The sequence below is a fragment of the Idiotropiscis lumnitzeri genome, chromosome 10, assembly GCF_059441095.1.
Source record: "Idiotropiscis lumnitzeri isolate Australia: NSW breed Sydney's pygmy pipehorse chromosome 10, RoL_Ilum_1.0, whole genome shotgun sequence".
Taxonomy (NCBI): domain Eukaryota; kingdom Metazoa; phylum Chordata; class Actinopteri; order Syngnathiformes; family Syngnathidae; genus Idiotropiscis; species Idiotropiscis lumnitzeri.
This window is the reverse complement of record NC_142400.1, coordinates 16121519-16142911: the sequence shown is the minus strand read 5'-3', so window position 1 is coordinate 16142911 and position 21393 is coordinate 16121519. Positions and strand designations below refer to the sequence as shown.

Sequence of the window (21393 nt, the reverse complement as noted above, 5' to 3'; positions counted from 1 at the left end):
AATCCGAAGCAAAAACAAAACAAGTGGTTTCAAAAACAATTACCTCCTGAAATTAATAGTTATTTTTCCTTCATGTATTAGAAATCATCATTTAGGTCTTGTTACTTGCTTACTTACAGTAATTGCTCATTTCAAAATAAACATGGGCCTACCCTCTTAACGTGACCTTTCTTTTCTCTCTAGGGTGATTCGGTACCAGGAGGTGATGATGGTCCTTTTGCTGACACGGTGACCCTGGAGCAGAAAACTAGCAGCATTGGAGGGACGAGTGGAAAAGTCAGCCTTTGGATGCAGTGGATGTTACCCAAGGTTACTGTTAAACTCTTTGCTCCCGACACAGCAGCCGTAAAGACAGGTATGTCTTTTTCTAAATCATTCGCACTATTACTGTTTAGAGTCTCCAAAACAGAATGTATACTTCCTAAATCTAAAGGTCTATAAAACACATTGAAAACAAATGAGATTGAATAATTTATGCAATAGGACCGAGAAGTTAAACTTTTGCTGTCTTAATATTTAACTCCTGAAGGTTAAGAATAGGGGAGTAGCTGGGGAGGAAGAACATTTATGGAAAATAACTTTAAATAAATGGGTGATGAATCCAAGTGAGCTCCGTCAAGTTCCTGTTCAATTTATTGTGATGCTGAAAGGCTTAATTTACTTTCAATGTATGCCTCCTTTATTGAGCATCTACCTTCCAGATTTAAAAATATGCAATTTTTTATTGCCAAAATACCATTTTGAGGGCACTCTGAAGAGGCACTGAGTCACAAAAAATAAAAAAAGCACATTCAAATCAAAATATCACTTGGTTCACAAAAAGAGGAATGTGGGTTTACTTCCAGCAAGATCCCCTGACTAATACCGGGGTCAATATTGTCACTGTCCCAGGGCACCACGTATTTCATGTTTCATTATTCAGCAATATTTGATAAAAAAAAAAAATAATAAAATACTCATCCGCCTGCTCCTGGTCCGGTTCTCTGTCAACCCATTGTGGCCCGCCAATCAAAAAGTTTGCCCACCCCTGCCTTAGAGTAATGCTCTGAATGAAGGTCATAGTTGCCATCCTGCAATAGAGGCCGAGTATTAAGTCTGCTCAACCTTTTCCAAAAAGTTATCACAATGAAATTAGAGTCGGAGTGTGAATAGCAAATTTCAGCAAATAAATAAATCTGTTTGCAATTACCTATATCAAGAGTTAAAATTGTAAATATACTACAGACTGTAATCCCAAAACACTTTATCAGCATAGAAACACCAAAAAATTCTAACATTGTTGCACCCTTAAAAAATGCAATACTGTAACAGTTTTGAGCTTAGGACACTCATACTTAATGTACACTACCTGTATGTACGCGTTGATGATGGTGATGAAGAAGTCAAGTCCAAGTCCATTTTAGATTAATCATCATTTGACTGTATAGCAAAGCACAGGGCTTACCTTGATGGCGCCGACTCTCTTGGGGCGGCCTGTACTAGTGGGAAGGTTTGCGGCTTCATTGGCCCGACATTATATAGAAGCGTTGCACTCTGGTGTTTACTGATCCAAAATCGCTGGATCAGCACAGTGACGGCACGAACTGGTGGTCGTAGATAGATTTAGCGATGTTCCGCTGAGCTGTTGTTGCGGATTCTTCTGGTTTCCATGCAGACTGGTGAAACTAGCGTGAATAGGCAACATTTTCTGAGTAACAGAGTCTAGGTTCCCCATAAAATCTGATTCTCCGCTAGCTCCACTTCAAAGCACTGAGCAAAGACATTCATCCACATCAGACCACGTTTGGCATCTATGAGCTGCTGACGCCTGCTTGAAGCAACTTGGGCGCGTTCTTTTCCACCAAATATGCACAAAAGCTGACAAGTATTGTTTTTTCAATGTAACAACCCGCTAGGAACTTCTGTGTTTCTCAATATCACCACAAGGCAACACTAACAACATGCTTGAAGTCCGTTTTCCCAAGCCGCTCTTTGACTGTGGGACTTTTTTCAGTGGAAACAATGACAACGATCTGCTCAGCTCACAGACTTGCTTCACTACAATTTTAATCAGTTTGTTGAACGAGAAACTCATTTTTGCCTGTGGTAGGTAGTTTACTTTTCACACAAGATGCAGTGAGGAATGCACACAGTATGTGTACAGTACGTCGGTCTAAATGCGAAGTCTTTATGAACAATCAGTGTTGGGTGACATGCACATTCCTCGTTTTGGCAAGCTGAGGTTGTATTGCGCACTCAAGTCATTTCGCCTTCTTACTCATTCTCTCGTTTTCCAATGTGGTTCTCTGTGCCAGCGTGAAAGTATGACCATTGAAACGAAAACTATAAGCGCCCCTCCCATCATTAGCAGTGTTCCATCTTAAGGATTCATGTGCAGCCAAGCATTTTGTAATGCATGTATGTCAGCACTTGCAAATGTCACATGAAAATATGAAAAACAATACCTTTTTTTTTTCTGGGTTCCCCAACAGAAGTCTGCGTTGTCAGTGAACTGGAAGACTTGAGTGCCTCGGTTGACATCCAGGATGTATACACCAAGATCAAATGTAAAGTTGGCAGTTTCAACATTGACCACTACAGATGCAGGTGGAATATTGTTAGCACACACACACAAACATACACACACAGCATTTCTCTCCGCGCATCCATCTTCATGGAGAAAGTAACCATCAGCACTTAAAACCCAAGTATTAAAAAAATGACACCCCCGCAAAAGGCACACGCCCACAAACTTTAGCGCCATTGCCAATAACACTTTTCTGTTCCCGTTCCACCTTCGTGAGGGGGACTTTTGGGATTATCACCCCAGCGTCATCGTCTTTCCAGACAGCTTGAGACCAAAAAATTGGATGGACGATTTGACTCTGCTTTGGGCTGGCCCAAGTCTGACTCACAGAGCAGATGAGTTCAGTTAGGCCATCAGTCATTTTATTTGCGCCTGTGGTGTCTGAATTGATTCATAGAAACATTAACACACACTGGAGGAAAACCGCTTGGCGTTGTTCCATGACATCCTATTATATAGTAATCTTTCTCCAAGTCAAGTTGCATTTGGAATTGTGTGATTTAACTTCTCCACAGTAATTATCAAAGCCAAACAAACTGAAACTGGGACAAAATTACAGTCGATTTGTAATTGCTGTTTTTCTTTCCACATTTGCATGTTTCCAGTCTCTTTCTCGTTGACTTTTTTCCAGCTCGTCCTAATCGCATTTAGATCGTTGTTGGACTCCGTAATTCAAGAGTGCCCACTATGTACAGTACGTGCCTGAGGTCCACTTAGCAGGAGGCAATTCCCGCCTGCCTTAGTCTAAGACGGTAACAAACCCAGCTTCTTGGATCCCGTAGCCCATAATGTGTGTGTGTGTGTGTGTGTGTGTGTTTCCAGTTCAGTGTGCTTACATGCCTGTGTAAATATGTTCTTGGCTTTAAGTGCCTCCTTCTCTCATCGAGCCAGACAGTGAAGTGGGGATGGAACCTCCTTGCATCGAGTCCACATTGAAGCCTGTCATTTGCAATGAGTTGCGCGAACCACCAAAATGATAACAGAAAAGAATTCCGATTTGCCAGATTTTGAAATCACCTTAGCTGCTTCCAATTTGCTTTGTAATAGTCTTATGTGTTACTTACTAGCCAGAGGGGAATTGAAACAACTGACTTGGCTTTAAACGTAAACATCAAACTTGTGTAGACCTCCCTGTTTTTTTTTTTTTTTTGTGGTCATTTGAGTTTGATTCCACCAGGCAAAATGTGTTCCATTAGGTTTTCTCCACCACACCAAGCCAGGACAGTGTCAGTGGTGAGATTTTTCCAGCGTTCAGGTGTCATGGATGATTATTTAATCTTACCTCTCTCCACAGGTGTGTGCCCAATTTTCCCAGTTTCATCTTTTGGTTCATCCATGCTTTTGCAAGAAGATAATGGTCCAATTTTAACATTTTCCAGTTATTTCTGTTTAATGCGCATTAATAAACACGCTTTATACTGACCAGAGTTTTGGCAGGAAGCATCGCTCCACAATGTAAGCCAGGTAACATCAATGTTTGTTCAGGACCTAGTGGAGGCTCTGCGGGCTCCTTGCCCACTGTAATCTCTATCATCCACATATACGCGAGAGCCCTCTGGGATGGGAGTCCATATTCATCATTCGGAACAGATAATTGTTTGGTATTTCTGCACCCAGCCCAGTTTATTTGTGCGCACTGGGTTGGTTTCTATTAAACCTGACACAAGAAAAAAATCTCATCTGGCTCCTAATGTCTCACTGCTGGAAAATTGTAAAATGGTTAGTTTAGTTCAGTCTAGTGCTAGAGGCACATGCATCCATGAAGCTTCATTTTAATTAAACATTGTGAAGAACACGGAGGAGTAAAGGAAGGAGTGAGAAGAGACAGAAAGGCTCATCAAAGTAATAGCAACATTTATATGTAGTTTTGGGACACATTTACAGTAGGAAAGGGGTTACAGTAAAGCAGAACTTAAAAGACATTCATACCAACCCTTTTTACCATGAAAACATTTTGTGAATGCTAAAGCAAGCAAAATATGGTTTTAATTGAATAATTAAGAGCAGCGCTTTGCCCGTTGGCATTTTGGCTAAGTGGGAGTGGCTCTAAATGTTTTCTCTTAATTTCTAAGTTATTACAAAAAAAAAAAAATGCAGACATGCCCTCTTAAAAAAGAAAAAAAAAACAAGAGCCGTGAGGCACGTATTTAATAGTCAGTCGCACAGATGTTCGAATCAGACCGAGTCATAGATGGGAAACAAATGAGATGAACACTCTTTATCATAATGTTGATGACTTCACTGTGTGATTTTTTTTTTTTCCTTTACAGGTGCTCTCTGTTTCTGATCCACAACAATAATTAGATGCTAGAATTAATTTCTGGCTTTCCTATCATTTGCTTATCTTGTGACTGTTGCTGTTAAAATGCTATCCCGGTTGCAATTAGATATGCATACATACGTGCAACACCTCACGCTGTGATTTGTTTATCCCAAAGATGGTTTAAGTTCTCCCATTAAAGAGATACCATCAAACTGCGGCCCAGTCATATAATTAATTCCAGATGCCCCATTAAATCTTGCCAATGTGTGGTGTGTGTCTCCAGGCCAGGTCAAGGCTGGCACGCTGGCCTTTATGAAGGACTCCTTCTTCAGTGCAAGGAGACAGCTGTGGTGAGGCCCTGCCTGTCTCAGAGCAGCCAGCGTTAGGCCTCCTAATAATGTGTCTCTGCCATTCTGTTCCTCGTAATCAGAGTTCTTATTATCTGCTCATGCTGGACAGACAGGAAAAGACATCATGATTCTGGATGTGACTCAGTGTACCCAGACATGTTGCATTGAGAGCCACCCTAAAAAAAAAAAAAAAAAGAATAACACAAGAGCAGTCTGACATGAAGTGAAGACTATGGCATCCCCTGTCTCTCCAGTGGTTCTGATTGTCTTCATAATCAAGTGGATGGAATCTGGTGACATGGGCCTCCATTCTTTTGTTGATTCAAGCTGATACTGTAGATGGTCTTATACTGTTAACATATGCTGTATCTTGAAATATGTTTTGAATTAACAGTCATAGTCACTATCCAATCACGTTTGTCATGGATTGAATGCACTTTACTTCCACAAAAATGCCAATTTAACAGCTGCATTCATTTTCTGCTATAGTGTATGACCATTGCACAGTATTTCTGCTGGTTCGAGATGGCGCATTTTGGTTTTACTGATTAACTCTTACCATGTTTTCGCCAACTATCTAAAGGACACAATTGTGTGAACTTCAATGAACTCGAGTCAGCATCTCTGTAATGTTGTTTGCTGTGTTTCTTTCCGATCACGCAGACTTATATTTCCTTCCTCTCGTACTCTTGTCTGTCCCCTTGTGCACCTATTGTGTCTTTCTTCACCTCCAGTACGGAGGAGGGTGTTCCGCAGAGCTGTGGAGGAGTGGTCCTCTCTTGCACTGACAAGCTGAACAGGCGCACTGTGTTGGTTCGACCGGTCAGCAAGCAAGATTCTTTCAGCCAATTCTCTGGCTTTTTCCCTCCTGTAAGAATATGGCTCGGCTGCTTTGTAGCTTTCTCTGCTATGCTTCATCTGTAGTGGCTTAGGTTCTGTGCGTTCCTCAGAGATGTTTTGGCAACCAGTGCTTTGAGAATTTTCTTTGAAACTTGCCAGCTATAAAGTGTATTCCAAGCACTTCCACTTAATTCAAATCAGTCACATATGATTCTAAAGCGCTATAACTCTTGAGATGATATGACACTCTGAGGAATGCAAGGTTCTTTGCTTCAATTTTTGCAGAACACAACACGTAATTGTACAAAGTATGTTTTATGCTGCTTTTTTTTTTCTTTCAAATTTGCAGTTAGACAGTGATTTAAGATTAGTTATCTGTTAGTGAGTGTTTTGGAAGACACAACATTGTTAATGTTAAGTTGGAATATATATTTTACATTATGGTATAAATGCATAGTTTCACAACAAGAATGTATTTTCTGAGTTCACGTATGCAATCTCAAAAATTTTTTTTTAGATCATTCTGCAGTGGACTGTATACAGTTATTCCCCCAAAAATTATTTAATGTTTTTATTCAACAAAATTATTTACCTCCTCAAGGTTCAACACACAGCAATTCATAATGACAGTGTGTGTTTTTTTTCTGCTATTATTCAAAAATAAAAACCTCAATGTACATTAGTATTCACAGCCTTTGCTACAAAGCTCAAAATTGTGCTCAGGTGGATCATGTTTCCACTGATCATCCTTCAGAGGTTCCTAGAGCTTAGTTAAGAGTCCAACTGTGGTAAATCAACTTGATTGGACATGATTTGGAAAGGCACACACTTGTCTATTTAAGGTCCCCCAGGTGCTAGTGCAGGTTGGAGCACAAAACAAACATGATGTCAAAGGAATTTTCTGTAGACTTCTGAGACTTCTGATTGTCTCGATACACAAATATGGTTAGGGTCCAGGAAAAAAAAATACTTTGAAGATTCCAATGAGCGAAGTGGACTCCATCATCCTCGAATGGAAGAATTTGTGAACCAACAAGACTTTCTTTGAGCTGGCCGCCCGTCAAAATTGAGCAATTGGGGAAGAAGGGTCTTAGTCAGGGCGGGAAGATGACCAAGAGCCCGTTCCTGGAGAGAGGAGAACATTCCTGAAGGACAAACATTTTTGCAGCACTCCACCAATCAAGCCTGGATGTTAGTGTAGCCAGGTGGAAGCCACTTCTTAGTAAAGGGCGCATGCCAGTCTACCTAGAGTTTGCTAAAAGACACCTGAAGGACTCTCAGACCACAAGAGAGAGAATTCTGCGGTCTGATGAGACAAAGGTTGGACTCTGGCATGAATGACAGGCAAAAAGTTTTATGGAAACTTGGCATCATGGATGCTATGTCTGCAGTGAAGCATGGTGTTGGCAGCTGTGGGCATGTCTTTCAGTGGTAGGAAATGGGAGAATAGTCAGGATAAAGACATCCTGGATGGATCTAGATGGCTCAGGAGACTGTTGACCTTCCTACCGGACAACAGCCCTAGCACATAGCCAAGGCTACAAAGGAGTGGCTTCAGGATAACGCTGTGTCTTTGAGTGCCCCAGTCGGAGCCCAGACTTGAATTCGATCAAACCTCTCTGGAGAGATCTGAAAATGGGTATCCACCAATGTTCCTTGTCCAACCGGATTGAGCTTGAGAGGTGCTGCAAAGAGGAATGGGCAAACCTGCCGAAAGATAAAAGATAAGTGAGCCAAGTGGCATCATATTCCAAGTGTATTGAGGCTGTAATTGTTGCTAAAGGTGCATCAACAAAGTATTGAACAAAGGCTGTGAGTACCTATGTACATGTGCTCTCTTGGTTTATATATTTATAAAATTTGCCAAGTGTTACAAATATTAAGACACAACAAAATTGTGAAGTAAAAAGGGAAATTATGCGAATACTTCCAGGATGCACTGTAGCATTATTACCCAGGTTTCTATACTCATTTGAATTAGCTTATTTCAAAATTGCCTTACTGCATTTTCAATTTAATCTTAAAATCGTATTTATTGGTATTTTTTTAGCTCATTAGTCAATGTATTTAATTACTATTGGTTGCACCGTATTTAGATAGACATGATTCTAGCCGTGTTGCAGTCATTATTTTTTTTCCGCTCTCTCACCACTGGCCAGACGGCAGCCAAGGTCTTGGAAGGCTCTCATCAGCAACATGGATTCTTGTCCATTACCTACACCCAGGCCGTCACCAAAAATGTTCGCCATAAACTTACCACACGGCCTGAGCGGCCGGCACGCAGTGCTCCTACAGCCGGGCAGCGGATTACTGCTGATCCACTAGCAGATGGTTCACCTCAGTACCTGAGAGAAATCCTTCTGACAGCTCAACCGTTTGATGTTGTGCTGTCCTGTCCTCTGTTAACTACTGTAGTTGGAATATTTCAGGTAGGAAATTGTTGAATGTTCAATTAAAAAAAAATTTTCATTGAAAATGATGTTGTCAATCTTTTGATTCATCCCAAATTGATAGACAACAGTACCAAGACGCTACAGAGACCGGGGAAAATCAGCAGGACAGCCAATGAGGAACCACACATTGACCTCTCGGTGTTTGCCTCTCATCTACATCAACACCAATTTGATCCGGGTTTTCTGCCCGAGAGCACCTGACAAAACTTCTACTCCAGGTACAAAAAAGTCATTGGAAGACATGTAAGTCTAATTTTTAATATTTAACAAGATATTTACAGCTGTTCATTGTGTGTTTGAACAGATCTGCTTGCAAATAAAGAAGACACCTTGGTTTTAAAGTTGGGTTCCCTTAGCATGGCTCCTCAGGCTGATAACCCCCTTACCCGTACGGTGCTACGCAAAGACCTCTACCAGTAAGTGAGAAACCTTCTTGAACTGTTGGACTAATCGTTCATGCAGATGTTTGCCATATCCTTTCGTGTGAACAACTGAGCCTTGTAGGGATGTCCTCTCAACACGATCATGACACTCACCTGTTGCCAATTAACCTGTTCACATATGACGAGATCCTAACAGGTGTTTTTTGAGCATTCCACAACTTCCAGCCTTTTTTTTGCCTCGGTCCCAAGTTTTTAACAACACTCAATATCTTTTACATTTTACATAACTTCATGTTCTAACTTCATTGGAATTGGTATTTTGTATTTCTTCTACGAGCTGATTGTTGATTTATTACAATGTACAGCAGAGACACTGATGTCATACGAGAATTAAAGTCCAACAGCCTTAGTGTGGCTGATTGATTGAAAAGTTTTGTGACAAAGACTAGAATCTGTTGTTAGGCAGATATTTTCCGGGTACCTTACAATAAGTAATGAGTCTCGTGAGTGTTTCCCCTCACTTATATATTTCCCAACACAGCTGGTGGCTTCTCCACGTAACAGTTAAGCTGCATCAGCAATGACAAAACACAATGAATGACATCTTTAGGGTCTGCAACGTCTGCCAGCTCAAACAAAAGACTCATATGGTTGAAAGCTGCTAGGCCGGGAAAATCTGAACTTCTAAAGGGAATATTTCGGCAGAAAACATATTTCCCTGCTATAGGCTGTGTTGAGTATCTGGATTGTGTCACAGCTGCCTGGAAACCACAGCCCCACATTGTGTCTGTGAAAAAGCATTTGTTTGAATGGGCAGATATGTTGCTGGCAAACATATGTAATGGGGGGGGGGGGGGGGATAAAAGTGATGCCTAATGCTTTGTGCAGCTGCAAGTAAGATGTGTGCTGACACACGACGTAATGTGGAGGGAAAAAAAAGGATGGATGACAACACTTGCTTCAGCCAGCGGGAATGTCTTAAAAAGGGAAAATGTAAGCAGCAGGCAGGCAGAGAAGGTCTATGCTCAGTGGCATGCCCGCCAACCTGAAACAGATATTGAGAAGTGCACGCATGGCATTGATCAGTTACCATAGCTACTGTTTTTACTGCCTTTTGTCAGGTTCCTTCTTTTTCGGTTCAACCTTTTTTTACAAGGGATGTTTTATGTTTGTTGATGATGAATGTTTGGTCATCATATGCTTTGGTGCCACCTAAATGTGTTGGCTATGTTGTTATCTTGTCAGATGGTGAGTGATGATCTTGTAAACATGCAAGTAAACTGGTGAGGGAATCAAAAGAGTTTCTTCCCTCTAAAGTGCCTTGCAATTTCTCCCTGTATTGGCCCGAAAAAATCTGCCTCTGGTAGTTTGAGGCTCTGCGGCTGTGTTGCCACATTACCGCAATGATAATGATGGGCTCATCTAAATCTCCACTCTGACCTCTGCACACACTATATTGACCAAATGCTTCTATATGCTCTTCCGGTCAATATATGATCGACTCAGTAAAGTGCACATACCATTCATAATGTTGTGCATATACTGCGATGTATGCACCACATACAGATTCATGTTTGCGCCCACACCGGTAAGCATGCGTGTGTGTGCATGTGTGCAAACAAACCACATTTGGACTCACCACTTCCCTTTGGGTTTGAAACTCAGGCATTATGTCAAAGTGCTTGGTGTGAATATTTTTCTTGTCCTAACCCGGCATTATCTTCCTCACTACCTTCCTTGGTCATGTGTGATGCATCAAGTCCATATGATTGTTAATGTTTCATTACCAAGAATGCATGTGCTTTGTTTGTGCTGAATCATGGTGCATTTGATCCCCCAAGTCATGTAAAGTAAGTCACAGTCGATGGGCTGTGATCATGTAAACATGTGCGTGTTTACAAACTATAACCATATGTGGCTGCAAACGGCACAATATGTGCCAGTAGCTATTTGCTGTAACCCCGTATAAAGCGCACCTCTAATTACATCCGTTGACATAACTGAATGACTAATCCGAGCTACAGCTATGGTGTTATTGTCTCCTGCACATGAAATTGGTTAGAATGTCTAACACAGGGTTTGATTTTTAATGCCACCCTGAGAGACGAGAGGCCGGCGAAGGCTGAGGAGAGAGTTGGTGTAAACATTCGGGCAGCGCGTATCTAGATGAGGCTCCGCGAACGCTATCTCCAACTTCCATTTCATGATGAACATTTTCAAGTGCACTTCAGCCTCTCCAAAGGAGGCGAAATAAACCTGTGCCTCGAAGACTGCCGGCCCAAATTGGTATTCACTACACGGTTCATTTGGGAGCAGTTTTCGGTTTCATTTGATCACGTGATGTTGAATTTAGTTTTTATAAAAGAGGAGAGGTCCCCAGCGGCTTCTCTGCTAAGCAGGAATTATTACACTGGCCTCAAGGCTTCCCCTTTTTCTTCCCTCTCCATCTTGAGCTCACAAGTCCGCTGTCAATTTACACAGCTGAAATCATTTTCCTGTCTTGAAAAATTGTGCATGAGTACTGGTCCGAAGAACGTCCAGCATCCATTCAACCGTGCCTTTCATGTGGTTTGGACCTTTTCTAAAATCACACACATCTTTTACTCCCCACTTATGTGCGATTTTTTTCTTCATTTAGTTTTTTGGCGGCTTATGGAGCACCCGATTGAAAGCTTCTCGTTGGGTCACAAGATTGTTTGACGGGATTTCAAGTACCCCGAAGGTGGCCACACAATGTCGCATGGTGTCACATGGTGTGTTTGCATGCAAAATGCACTTTGAGTGGTTTTAAATCAGGTTTGTGTTGTTGTTTCTGGCCCGTGATTATTGATTATTCACAGTGGAATTTTGAATTTTGGACATTTGATCAAAAAAGCTGCATTGCTTCTTTCTCTTCAGAAAAAAGAAAAATCTGTTTGAGGTACAAACCGTCACAGCTATATAATCCTTAATACCCGTATCGGAAAGAAGTTTATTTTATTGTGTAGTATGCCAAAGAAAATATTGGTTAGCCAAAGAAAGCCCAAGCTTTTCTAACAACTATGTAAGGGTGTACTCGTTTATGTTGAGCACTGGATTTGTGCGTGTAGTCGTGTCTTAACCATCCTGCACATTTTCCGACAACTCCTAAATGACACAGCTCTAGATTCCATCACATACCCGTTACCTCATGGTCTGTCTGAGAGAGACCAAAGGAGCATCCCGCTGTGCCTCAAAATATGTGTTTTGTTATTTTGTTTTCATTGGTGCATATGTCTGCGTTTCCATGGTAACAGAGGGGAAGGCCGCGGCTGCTGCTTCTGCTGCTTCTGCTGCTGCTGTGTCAGTAGTTAGAGAAAGCAAAGCCAAAACGATGTACTGTATCTACAGACGGTATTTCAGTCTCTATTTTTGTCCTTTACTCTTCCGCTATAAGTTTCGCACCTTTTTCTCCTCGCTAAATGTCACTGTTGTGCCATATTTTCTCCGCTCGATTATGTGTGTGTTCCAAAGTATATTTTATGACTTGGAAATTGTTGTGTCCAATGAGACCACTCTGATGCTTTGGAAGCTCTTTGTAGACTGTGGATTGTGTTATAAAATGTGACTACAAAAATGTCAATAACGTCTCCCGTCATACATCACATAAGTTTGAATGTGATTTGTTAATTCAAACAAATTGTACAGGGGCGGACATAATCAAGCAAGTTGATAATTGGCTTGTGATGTCCATGTCCCCTTAAAGGAAATCACCTATAGGAGATACTGCAATTTCTCAAAATGAATGTGCGGTTTTGTTTTGTTTTGTTTTTTTTTACTATAAAACGAATGGGCTAGTATGGAAAAAAACACATTTGAAAAACGTCGGGGTTGTGAGAAAGGTGTAGTGTACTGTCATTCCAATTTGATATTTAATGTCTAATGTTACAAATGTACATGTAATAATTTGATAGTTTTGACATAATTCTTCCATGTACCTGAAGTCTAATAGTTTGTTCTAAATCTTGCTTTTCACGTGCCAGAAAATGGAGTTAGTCACTTGTTTCTATCCTCAGAGCTTCTGTAGTTTTGAGAAGTATGTTCAGTAGATTATGTAAACTTTTACAGCTTGTAAGTCACGTCAGCTGAAAAACATGCCGACAAGGGAGCAATGTTGTGGAGGTCAATGTTCCCATCAAACGCAATGCATGGACATTGAACTGATTTTCTTTCATTTAACTTTTTTTTTTTTTCCTAACACCAACAAATGTTTTTTTTTACCTGTGAAAGGTTACACCTGGTTCCCTTGTTGTAATTGTATGTTATCTATCAATTCTGTGAGCGGTGTCAACCAGCAATTTCACAGCCCTCTTGCCTCAGACACATTTAGTGAACAAATCCTTTTTCGGTTTAGTGAGATAACGTGAAACACGCAGGTCGCAAAATAGGAAGCGATGGCGGCTCCCATTATTGATAGCTAAGACTGGTGCACTCGCGAGACATGAGAACTACTCCTAACACAAAAAAATGTGTATCTGAACACAAGAAATCTGAATCTATCAAATTACTATGCCGATAATATTTAATAATTATTCTTGAGAAATAACAGTAATTATTATTTAGTCACCTGATAATTATTAGTTATCAACATGGGCCTTTTGCACCCGTTTGCCTTAATTAGTGATTATTCTGTCATCACGCTGTACTTCCCAGGCTTACTAAACTGTAATGTTTAATATCTTCATAATTTTTTTTATTTAAAAAAAAAAAAAAAAAATTTTACTTCAGTGTTGTTTCTTTCCGGTGTTGATAGTAATGGAGTTACTTAGATGCAGTATGGGCATCTAAGCATGTGGTACTTTCTTTTGTTGTGTGAATGACAGCGCAGCTGTAACAGATATGCCGCTCGCAAAGTTAACGTCAAAGTCAGATAAAGGAGTTAAATAAAAAATTGGGCACTTTGAGGTGATTGGACACATACCTGTTGTCCTCTCTGAGGAAGAAAGTATAATTGTCTCAATTTGTCTGTGCGACAACCACAAGTGTTGGAATGCCGCTCTTTTTGTAAGGTCTCAGCTGCCCATCCCATGTCTACTCCTCACATCTTTCCTTTGCTCTTAAAACCCAGAATTCCCAGAAAATGATTCATTAGATGCTTCAGTGCACACTTGCTTCATCACTTTAGTTTGCTGCCAAATTTCCCCATTTGTTTACACCAGCAAAAAGTGTGTCAACTCTGCTACACTGCTGCAGTGGAAAAGCACTTTTAGGCCACACACAGTGACGACCTGGACTTGCATTTATATACATTGATTTTGGAGTTGTTTTGAAATATTTCTGGGCTGCAATCTAATGATTACTGTAAGCCCTTTCAAAGGGAGAAGTCCTTGTAATGACATACTGTACCAAATGTTTAATATGGTGTGCGTATGGTGTACAGTATATCACGGGTAGTCAACTAAAGTTAAACTCAGGCCCATCCAGACAATTTCTTTGAAGTGAAGGTTTGAAAGATCATAAAGTATCATTATTTAATGCGATATATACCAAAATGTACGGACTATAAGATGCTGCTTTTCTCCCAAATTGTGTACCCTATGGCTTTTAATGTGACGTGGGTGATTAATTCATAATTAATTAATGTTTACTGACGATCTGCAAGCCATTAATAAATGTACCTATAGTCTCGTCAGATCTGAGAAAGGAAATTACTGAACACGTCATGGTGGACCAATGAAACTATACGAGTCCGCCCTCATACTGAATATTCATCAGCTACTGTATTTGCGGTTAGAGTGCGCACGCCTGAGAGCGGAGCAAGCTTCCTAAAAAGAGCACTGTGGAAATCTGTATGCGTAGCAGTGCGCAGCTGTTTTAGGAGCATTTGAGAGTGAAGCGGAAAGAAGAATCTTGAGTTGAATTAGCATAGGGAACAAGTGCCATAAATACAGCTATCTATGCAGTGCGGACCCCGTCTGTCTGTTGTTTGCTTGGCAACCGACCCCCGTTGCTGGGAACAGACAACATGACAGCAAGTCTGACCATGGTGTGACATCACCTCTTTGATTTGTACAGAAATCCATGCGGACATCCCGTGCGTCTCTCCCACATGTAACAAACTGATTTCCAAAGGCTGCACTGCTGCACGATGAAGCTTGTGGGCAAAGTTGTCTTGACGACAGATCTCGGATACTACTGTGTAACTAGCTTCTTCTGTTTTCTTTGCAGCTATCCCATGTTATAAACGTGAAGCTATTGATATCAAGCGGCCAACGTATGTTCAACATTGTTTTCATGGCTAAATTTAGCTGTTGCGGCTTTTAATCAGGTGCGTGTTTGACAGTCCGCAAATTACAGTATGTAAGTAGCATTGTAGTCGTTTTCACTGCATTTAATTAAAACCTCAGTCAAATCAAATCAGTACACTTCAAAAGTTTGTATTGCTATCTGAATTGAGCATTGACAGTATATTTAACTGCCAAAAATTATCTTGGAAAATGTGACTAATGGCTGAACAAGGACCTCGTTATGTTTTTATTTATTTATTTATTTATTTAGTTATTTTGTTTATTTATTTTGTTTATTTAATTTCTTGATGTATTTATTTATTTTTTAATTTACAAGAAACTCATGTTTTATTTAAGAATGGTTCTCATTTGACAAAATCTGCCAGACTACCTAACTTTCCGAGCACAACTGTTTGATGATCTCTCATTTACAGTTTGAAATAATATCCACACAGCTTTTCAAAATCACAGCAAATGCATGCAAATAATGTGAGTGACTTCAGAAAAATAAATAAGAGGTAATATTTCGAATGTCCTCTCTTAGATGTTCACATGAAGAAGGGGTTGAGGGCATTGAGTGCTGTGTGTGCTGGTTGTTGCTCCAATGTGGGGACCTTGGCTGCAGAAGCTGGCTCTAGGGACGTTGAATGTCACATATATGACATGGAAGGTGCCTCAGCTGGTGTGTGAGGTTGTGGGCTTCTGTCTTAATTTTGTCAGCCGTGCTGGAGAGCGCCTCCAATGGTGACTCACAATATGTTGTGGGACTTCAAGGTTATGACGCCAATAACAGGGAGATCTGAAAGGATGTGATTGGGGTGATGGCCACATTGGTCTGAACTGGAGTTTGCCATAATGAACAGCATGTTTTTCCAGCATCATAGTGTGTATGTGCACTTGGCACCGGGACACCCTTGGCAGCAGTTCAATGTTGAACTTTGTTGTTGCGTCATTGGACTTTCAGCTACAGGTCTTGGGCACTCGCTGAGCTGTCAGATCATCACCACCTGGTGGGCTTACATGGTGGAGGAGGAGGCTGATGACGCCTGGCAGAATAAAAGCTATGAATGTTTGGGTGAGACCCTGTTACGAGAAGTCACAACTCCCACTTCTGCCTTAAAATTGATATAAGATATTCACTTGCCGCTTCCTATGCTGGCAGCGTTACACTACTCTTACTCCACGTGTTTGATAGTAAGTTACTGGGTAAATTTCAAGCCCCCATACAGCACCGGTACCGTACAAACAGAACCGCAAACTGGGATGGATGGGGCAAAAGGGCTGTGTGACATGGACATACGAGCGTTGGGGAGGAAGTATAGACTAGATCCATTATCTGAGCCGATCATCCTCACACGGGTCGTGGTCCTGCTGGAGCCCATCCCAGCCGTCTTCGGGCAGTAGGCGGGGTACACCCTGAACTCGTTGCCAGCCAATTGCAGGGCACACAAAAATAAACTCAAATCACACCTATGGACAATTTACAGCGTTCAATCAACCTACCATGTATGTCTTTGGACTGTGAGAGGAAACCAGTGTACATGGCAAAAACCCACCCAGGCACTGGGAGAACATATAAACTACACGCAGGAAGACCGGAGCCGGAATCGAACACCCCAGCTCTTTGCTGTAAGGCCACCGTGCCGCCGAGTGTAGACACAAGCACTCATTATTGTGACACCATCAGGGTTATTTATTTATTTATTTTTCATTTTAGTTCATCAGTGTATGTTAGTCTTCTTTAAAAACTGTGGTTTTGAATGAAGCACTTAAGAATTTTTCAGATAAAACAGCCAGCACGTTATATAGTATGTAAGCTGATCTCAATGAATGAAACTGGCTTTCACTGCGAGTGCCTCCAGAGAACTTTGTTTGTGGAGCTAATTCTATGAGAGGAGAACAGAGGAAACCCAAAAAATGTTAGTGGTTTTGAACTCTGATCTATGAACTACAGTGCCAATTTATTTAATAAAGGCAACCACTCAGAATGAGGCTATCATTCTTTTTAAGGGTGTACTCCACATTGTCTAGACTGACCACTAGTCATCCCTCTTTCTGTCTAACTTGAGGCCCTAAAAGTGATTTGGTCGACCTATTAAATTTGGCAAATTATTGCTATCAAATAACCTCACAGTATGTATCATACTGTGTCTTAATCATCTTTCGCTGTTGCTCTAATTCCACGGAACCCTCATCCTAAAGTTGTTGCGCAGCTCCTCATTGTGTTCAGCCAGCAGTCTGGATGCGAGCAGGGAGCTGTATACAGGGGTCTTGTGTTGTGGTGTCGGCTGACTTCTGTGTACAGCTTGTGGTTCATTCCTTAAATATCTGTGGCCTCTCTGATGTTATTCTCAGGCTCCTTAGCTCAATGAGATGGTTGCAACATAACACTTGTATTCCCCTGCTGGTTTTGCGATATTCCGGGAGATTAGTCAGAAAAATGTCCCTTGCTATGGTCCCACTTTGCATTGGATCGCAGTATTAGTTGAACCATTGTGATGGTTTCTGTGAAGGAAAAGGGGATGCTGGGATCTTGGAGCGTAACGCGGGACGTATCAAACAAATAAACCACATTAAACTGGTCCATTTGTTTTCATTCTTTTTGGAAGGAGCTGTTGGTCTTGGAACTTGCTCCAAAGTTTTTCCTCAGCCTGTGGTCTCTTAATTACCTTTGTAAGACTGAATATTTGTGGAATTTACGACTAACCAAAGAAGATTGATTCTTGTCATTCTGGTGACATGCTGATCTTTTCTGTAATCACACTGGGAGGTCGCCGAAGTTTTTGCAAGATAATCATTGGACTGAAAATGGTTTAAAACATCTAAAACTAGAATAACAGTCAGTACAGCAGCCCTTCGTCAAGGTTGAACTGTAACAAAAGACAAACATTATCGAGCCCCATATTTGTGTTTGTTTGTCCGACCACATCGTGGTGAGCTACATTTTGTGTAATCAGCAGTGTGCTCCCACAGTAACGATACGAAAGGTCTTAATTGTGAACCCACACACAAAGGCAAAACACAGGGATGTCTGCCCTACTAACAGTCAGCCTCTTAATGAAACAAAAGCCCACAATGGTCACTGAAATAACTTGAGGATAAGATAACCGTTATTCGTTCTACAACGGGGATATTTTCAAATTAAAGCCCATGAAAAATTGTGATGGAATAGAATAGCAAATATAAATCATCAGCATAGAAATGTACTTTATGAAACAGGCCTAGACAAAAAAGATGGTACCTTGAGAAATGATTGGGAATTAGGAAACACGAAGGTGTGTCCAAAGTACAATCCGGGTAAGTTTAAAACTTGTCATCTGTCGGTAATTGTGCCGTTTGGTGTTTTGGTTTGTACCACTCTGAACATGGACCATAGAACGCAAAGGAAAGAGTTGTCTCAGGAGGGTAGAAAGACAATTATAGACACACATGTTAAAGGTAAAGGCTATAAGAAGTCTCCTAGCAGCTTAATGTTCCTATAACTACCGTAGCAGATGTTATTCATAAGTTTAAGGTCCACAGGACTGTAGCCAACCTTTCGTAGATGTGGCCACAAGAGCAAAATCAAAGTCAAATTCAAGAGACGGAGAATACAAATGTTAATCACAGAGCCCAGGGCAACCTTTAGAGAAATGTAAGGTCAACTCCAAACTCCATAAAAGAGTCTATTGTGTGTTTTCTTGCATTACAGGAGGTGTACAAACAATTTTGTCCAACTGTTTATAATTAAAACCGCATAGGTGACATAAAATGTAAAGTCAAAGTCAGTAACACTTCAAAATATTTGTTACGCACAATGGTGTGCTGACGGGACCTGCAAGGCCTTCATTGCTGGCCTAAATATTACCAGGAACACTGATCTCCATTTATAACTTGCATGAATTGGTATGAATTAATTTCCAACAATCTATTCTCGTAATTTCATAGCTAATGTCTTAGCTTCTGGGGACGTGCATGCCGCATAAAAAGTTATTGACAATAAAGAACAGAAAAGTTCATGCGATTTGTCCAAAGCAACTCCTGTTGTATAGCTCCCTCCTTTTAAGAATCGCAAATGAGAATTGTTCGGTCATGGAATTGAATGGAAGAACTGTAAACGGAATCAGAATTATCCAAATTCAAATTATATTTTTATTTTCGGTCAGAGGAGGAGGGGGAGCCTGTCCTTTCCTTTTTGGGGCGTGGCATCAGTCAAGCAACTACATTTGTAGTATCTCACATTTAAACTTTTCCGAGAAACGTGAGGCGACGCATCATTTCGCCTTCAGTGTTAACATTACATAATATATAAATAAAGTTGTATTGTATTGTATAATTTTGTCTACAATGCCGCTTTGTAACTTGGCCATTTTTACAAGCATACCAAAGAGCTCAACAATGTTGACTATCATTGTCAGCTCCTCTACAATCCATGTCATTCACACCATGGCCTTTAGTTTGCCTTTTTTTTTTTGTCCTCATCACTGTTTTACAGTGTGGCCTCCCACTATCCTTGTTTAGGGGATGCGCAAGGTGACAGACCTCATCTGGGAGCTTCCCGGAAACGGCGCTTGTGTTTTGGCATGCTGCTGTCAGTCAGGTTGGGCCACATGTTGACAGATGTTCGTGGGTTGACCACTCAGCTGTGCGACTATCGTAAAAGAGCCTGATCCAGGGGTTGAATGCTTGGCCACTGGACTGTGACCTCACTGGCCTCCTCTGTGTGTGTGAGTGTATCGACTTCATCCTGAAGCAGGATATGAGGCTCTAAGAATATACCCTATCACAAACTAGGAAGCCCAAGTGCAAAATGGGATACACACATTCTCCTGTCAGTGTGTGATGTGTGTGCACACAGCGGAAATAGTGTGTGCGTATTATTTTTGCGCTTGTGTGTTGTCAAACCCCAGCCTTGCATATTATGCTGTTTTTGTTCTTTTTCTCGCTGCGCATGACATGTTGATATTCTGGCTTCCTGTGGTTGGTTTGAAGCTGTCAGGGAGCCTCTGACTGGTCAGCCACACAGCGTATCACACACCAGGTGGTCGGCAGTATGTCGCCGCTAATTTCTTTTTTGGAAGATTTACCTTGGAATATCAGAAAGCGAGCAATTCATCAATATACAAAGCAAGGACTTAGAATATACAGTTCAGAGGTGTTCACATGGAAACATTCTTGTTTAAGCTTTGAAAGTGTGCGTGCGGTCAGCAGTTACCTGACTTCTACACAGTAGAACATCGCATCAAAGAAAAGACAATTGGAGGGCTGAAGCACGGGGCGGGGGGAACTGAAGCTCAAAAAAGAAGGAATGTACAGATGCTTTTAAATGCCCATGTGTGAAGCCACAAGCGTAGCTCTGGGAACCCAATGAGAATGCAGTGGTAATTGTCTAATGCTTGTGTAATGAGAGGCATATTACAACCCCAGGAGGTCCGACCAAACTCTAAAGAACCAGAAGCTGTGCTCAGAACTTTTTTCTAGCTCCAAGTCCTTGAGGGGGGTGTCGGACATTTACATTATACATGGCTCACTTCCTCTCTACAGTAGTATATTTGTCAGAGAGACTGCGGACGTCTGGCTGGAAAAATTACTGCAATGCATGCAGGTTTGTTTAATTGCATTTCATTACAGTTTCTAGCCAGATGCAATTTATAGTTAACACAACAGTAAAAACTTAAAGCAAAGCTGTAAACTATCATCATCTAGTTACTATTACTATTAGCATTAGTAATATATTTTTTTAAGTTTATGGGCAATGTAAACATATGTTAATCATTGTCAAAGACCTTAAAAAAATAATCTTCGACCAGATTTAGGTAAAAAAAAAAAAAAAAAATCCATCTGTACAGCAAAACATAAAAATAAACCGACATGTAACTGCTTGATTGGAGTAAACTCAAGAAAAGTTTTTTTTTAAATGGAATACTGACTCATAAAATACAGAACGAGAAAATCCAAATAAATGGATTAACAATATAAAGTTTTTACCTACATAAAGTGGCAATTGGATAATTGAAATTCTCTTGTAAAGTTCCTGAATTCATACTAGGGCTATACAATATGGCTGAAAAATATTTCACTATATACAAAGTAAGTATTTTATATGAGTCAATATCAATAAATATGTATTATTATTATTATTTTTATTTTAACTGAAAATAAGGACCCTGCTAAAAAGGCATAATTTAAGTAATTTTATTTGAATAAATTGGTCAATATAAAGATTAAATGAACACTTTTTTTAAACAATGTGCTTAGCAGGACAGGGTGGTTTGCTTAGAAAATGTGTGACAATATATACAAATATTTCATTT

The 21393-nt window shown here is 40.6% G+C and overlaps 1 protein-coding gene and 1 pseudogene across 2 annotated transcripts in view; both read left to right on the top strand.

Moving 5' to 3' along the window:
• Positions 1-21393, top strand: part of vps13b (vacuolar protein sorting 13 homolog B) — a 303806-nt gene that overhangs the window by 151628 nt on the left and 130785 nt on the right. Inside the window, exons 26-31 of one of the 2 annotated variants that reach the window (XM_088306201.1) lie at positions 184-355; positions 2472-2586; positions 5914-6049; positions 8179-8448; positions 8534-8690; positions 8777-8888. In XM_088306201.1, coding sequence (XP_088162327.1) covers positions 184-355; positions 2472-2586; positions 5914-6049; positions 8179-8448; positions 8534-8690; positions 8777-8888 — 962 coding nt within the window. Of the gene's footprint in view, positions 1-183; positions 356-2471; positions 2587-5112; positions 5180-5913; positions 6050-8178; positions 8449-8533; positions 8691-8776; positions 8889-21393 lie in introns of both variants that reach the window. The other variant, XM_088306202.1, reaches the window with a different exon arrangement.
• On the top strand, positions 6692-7551 carry LOC148329509 (uncharacterized; annotated as a pseudogene).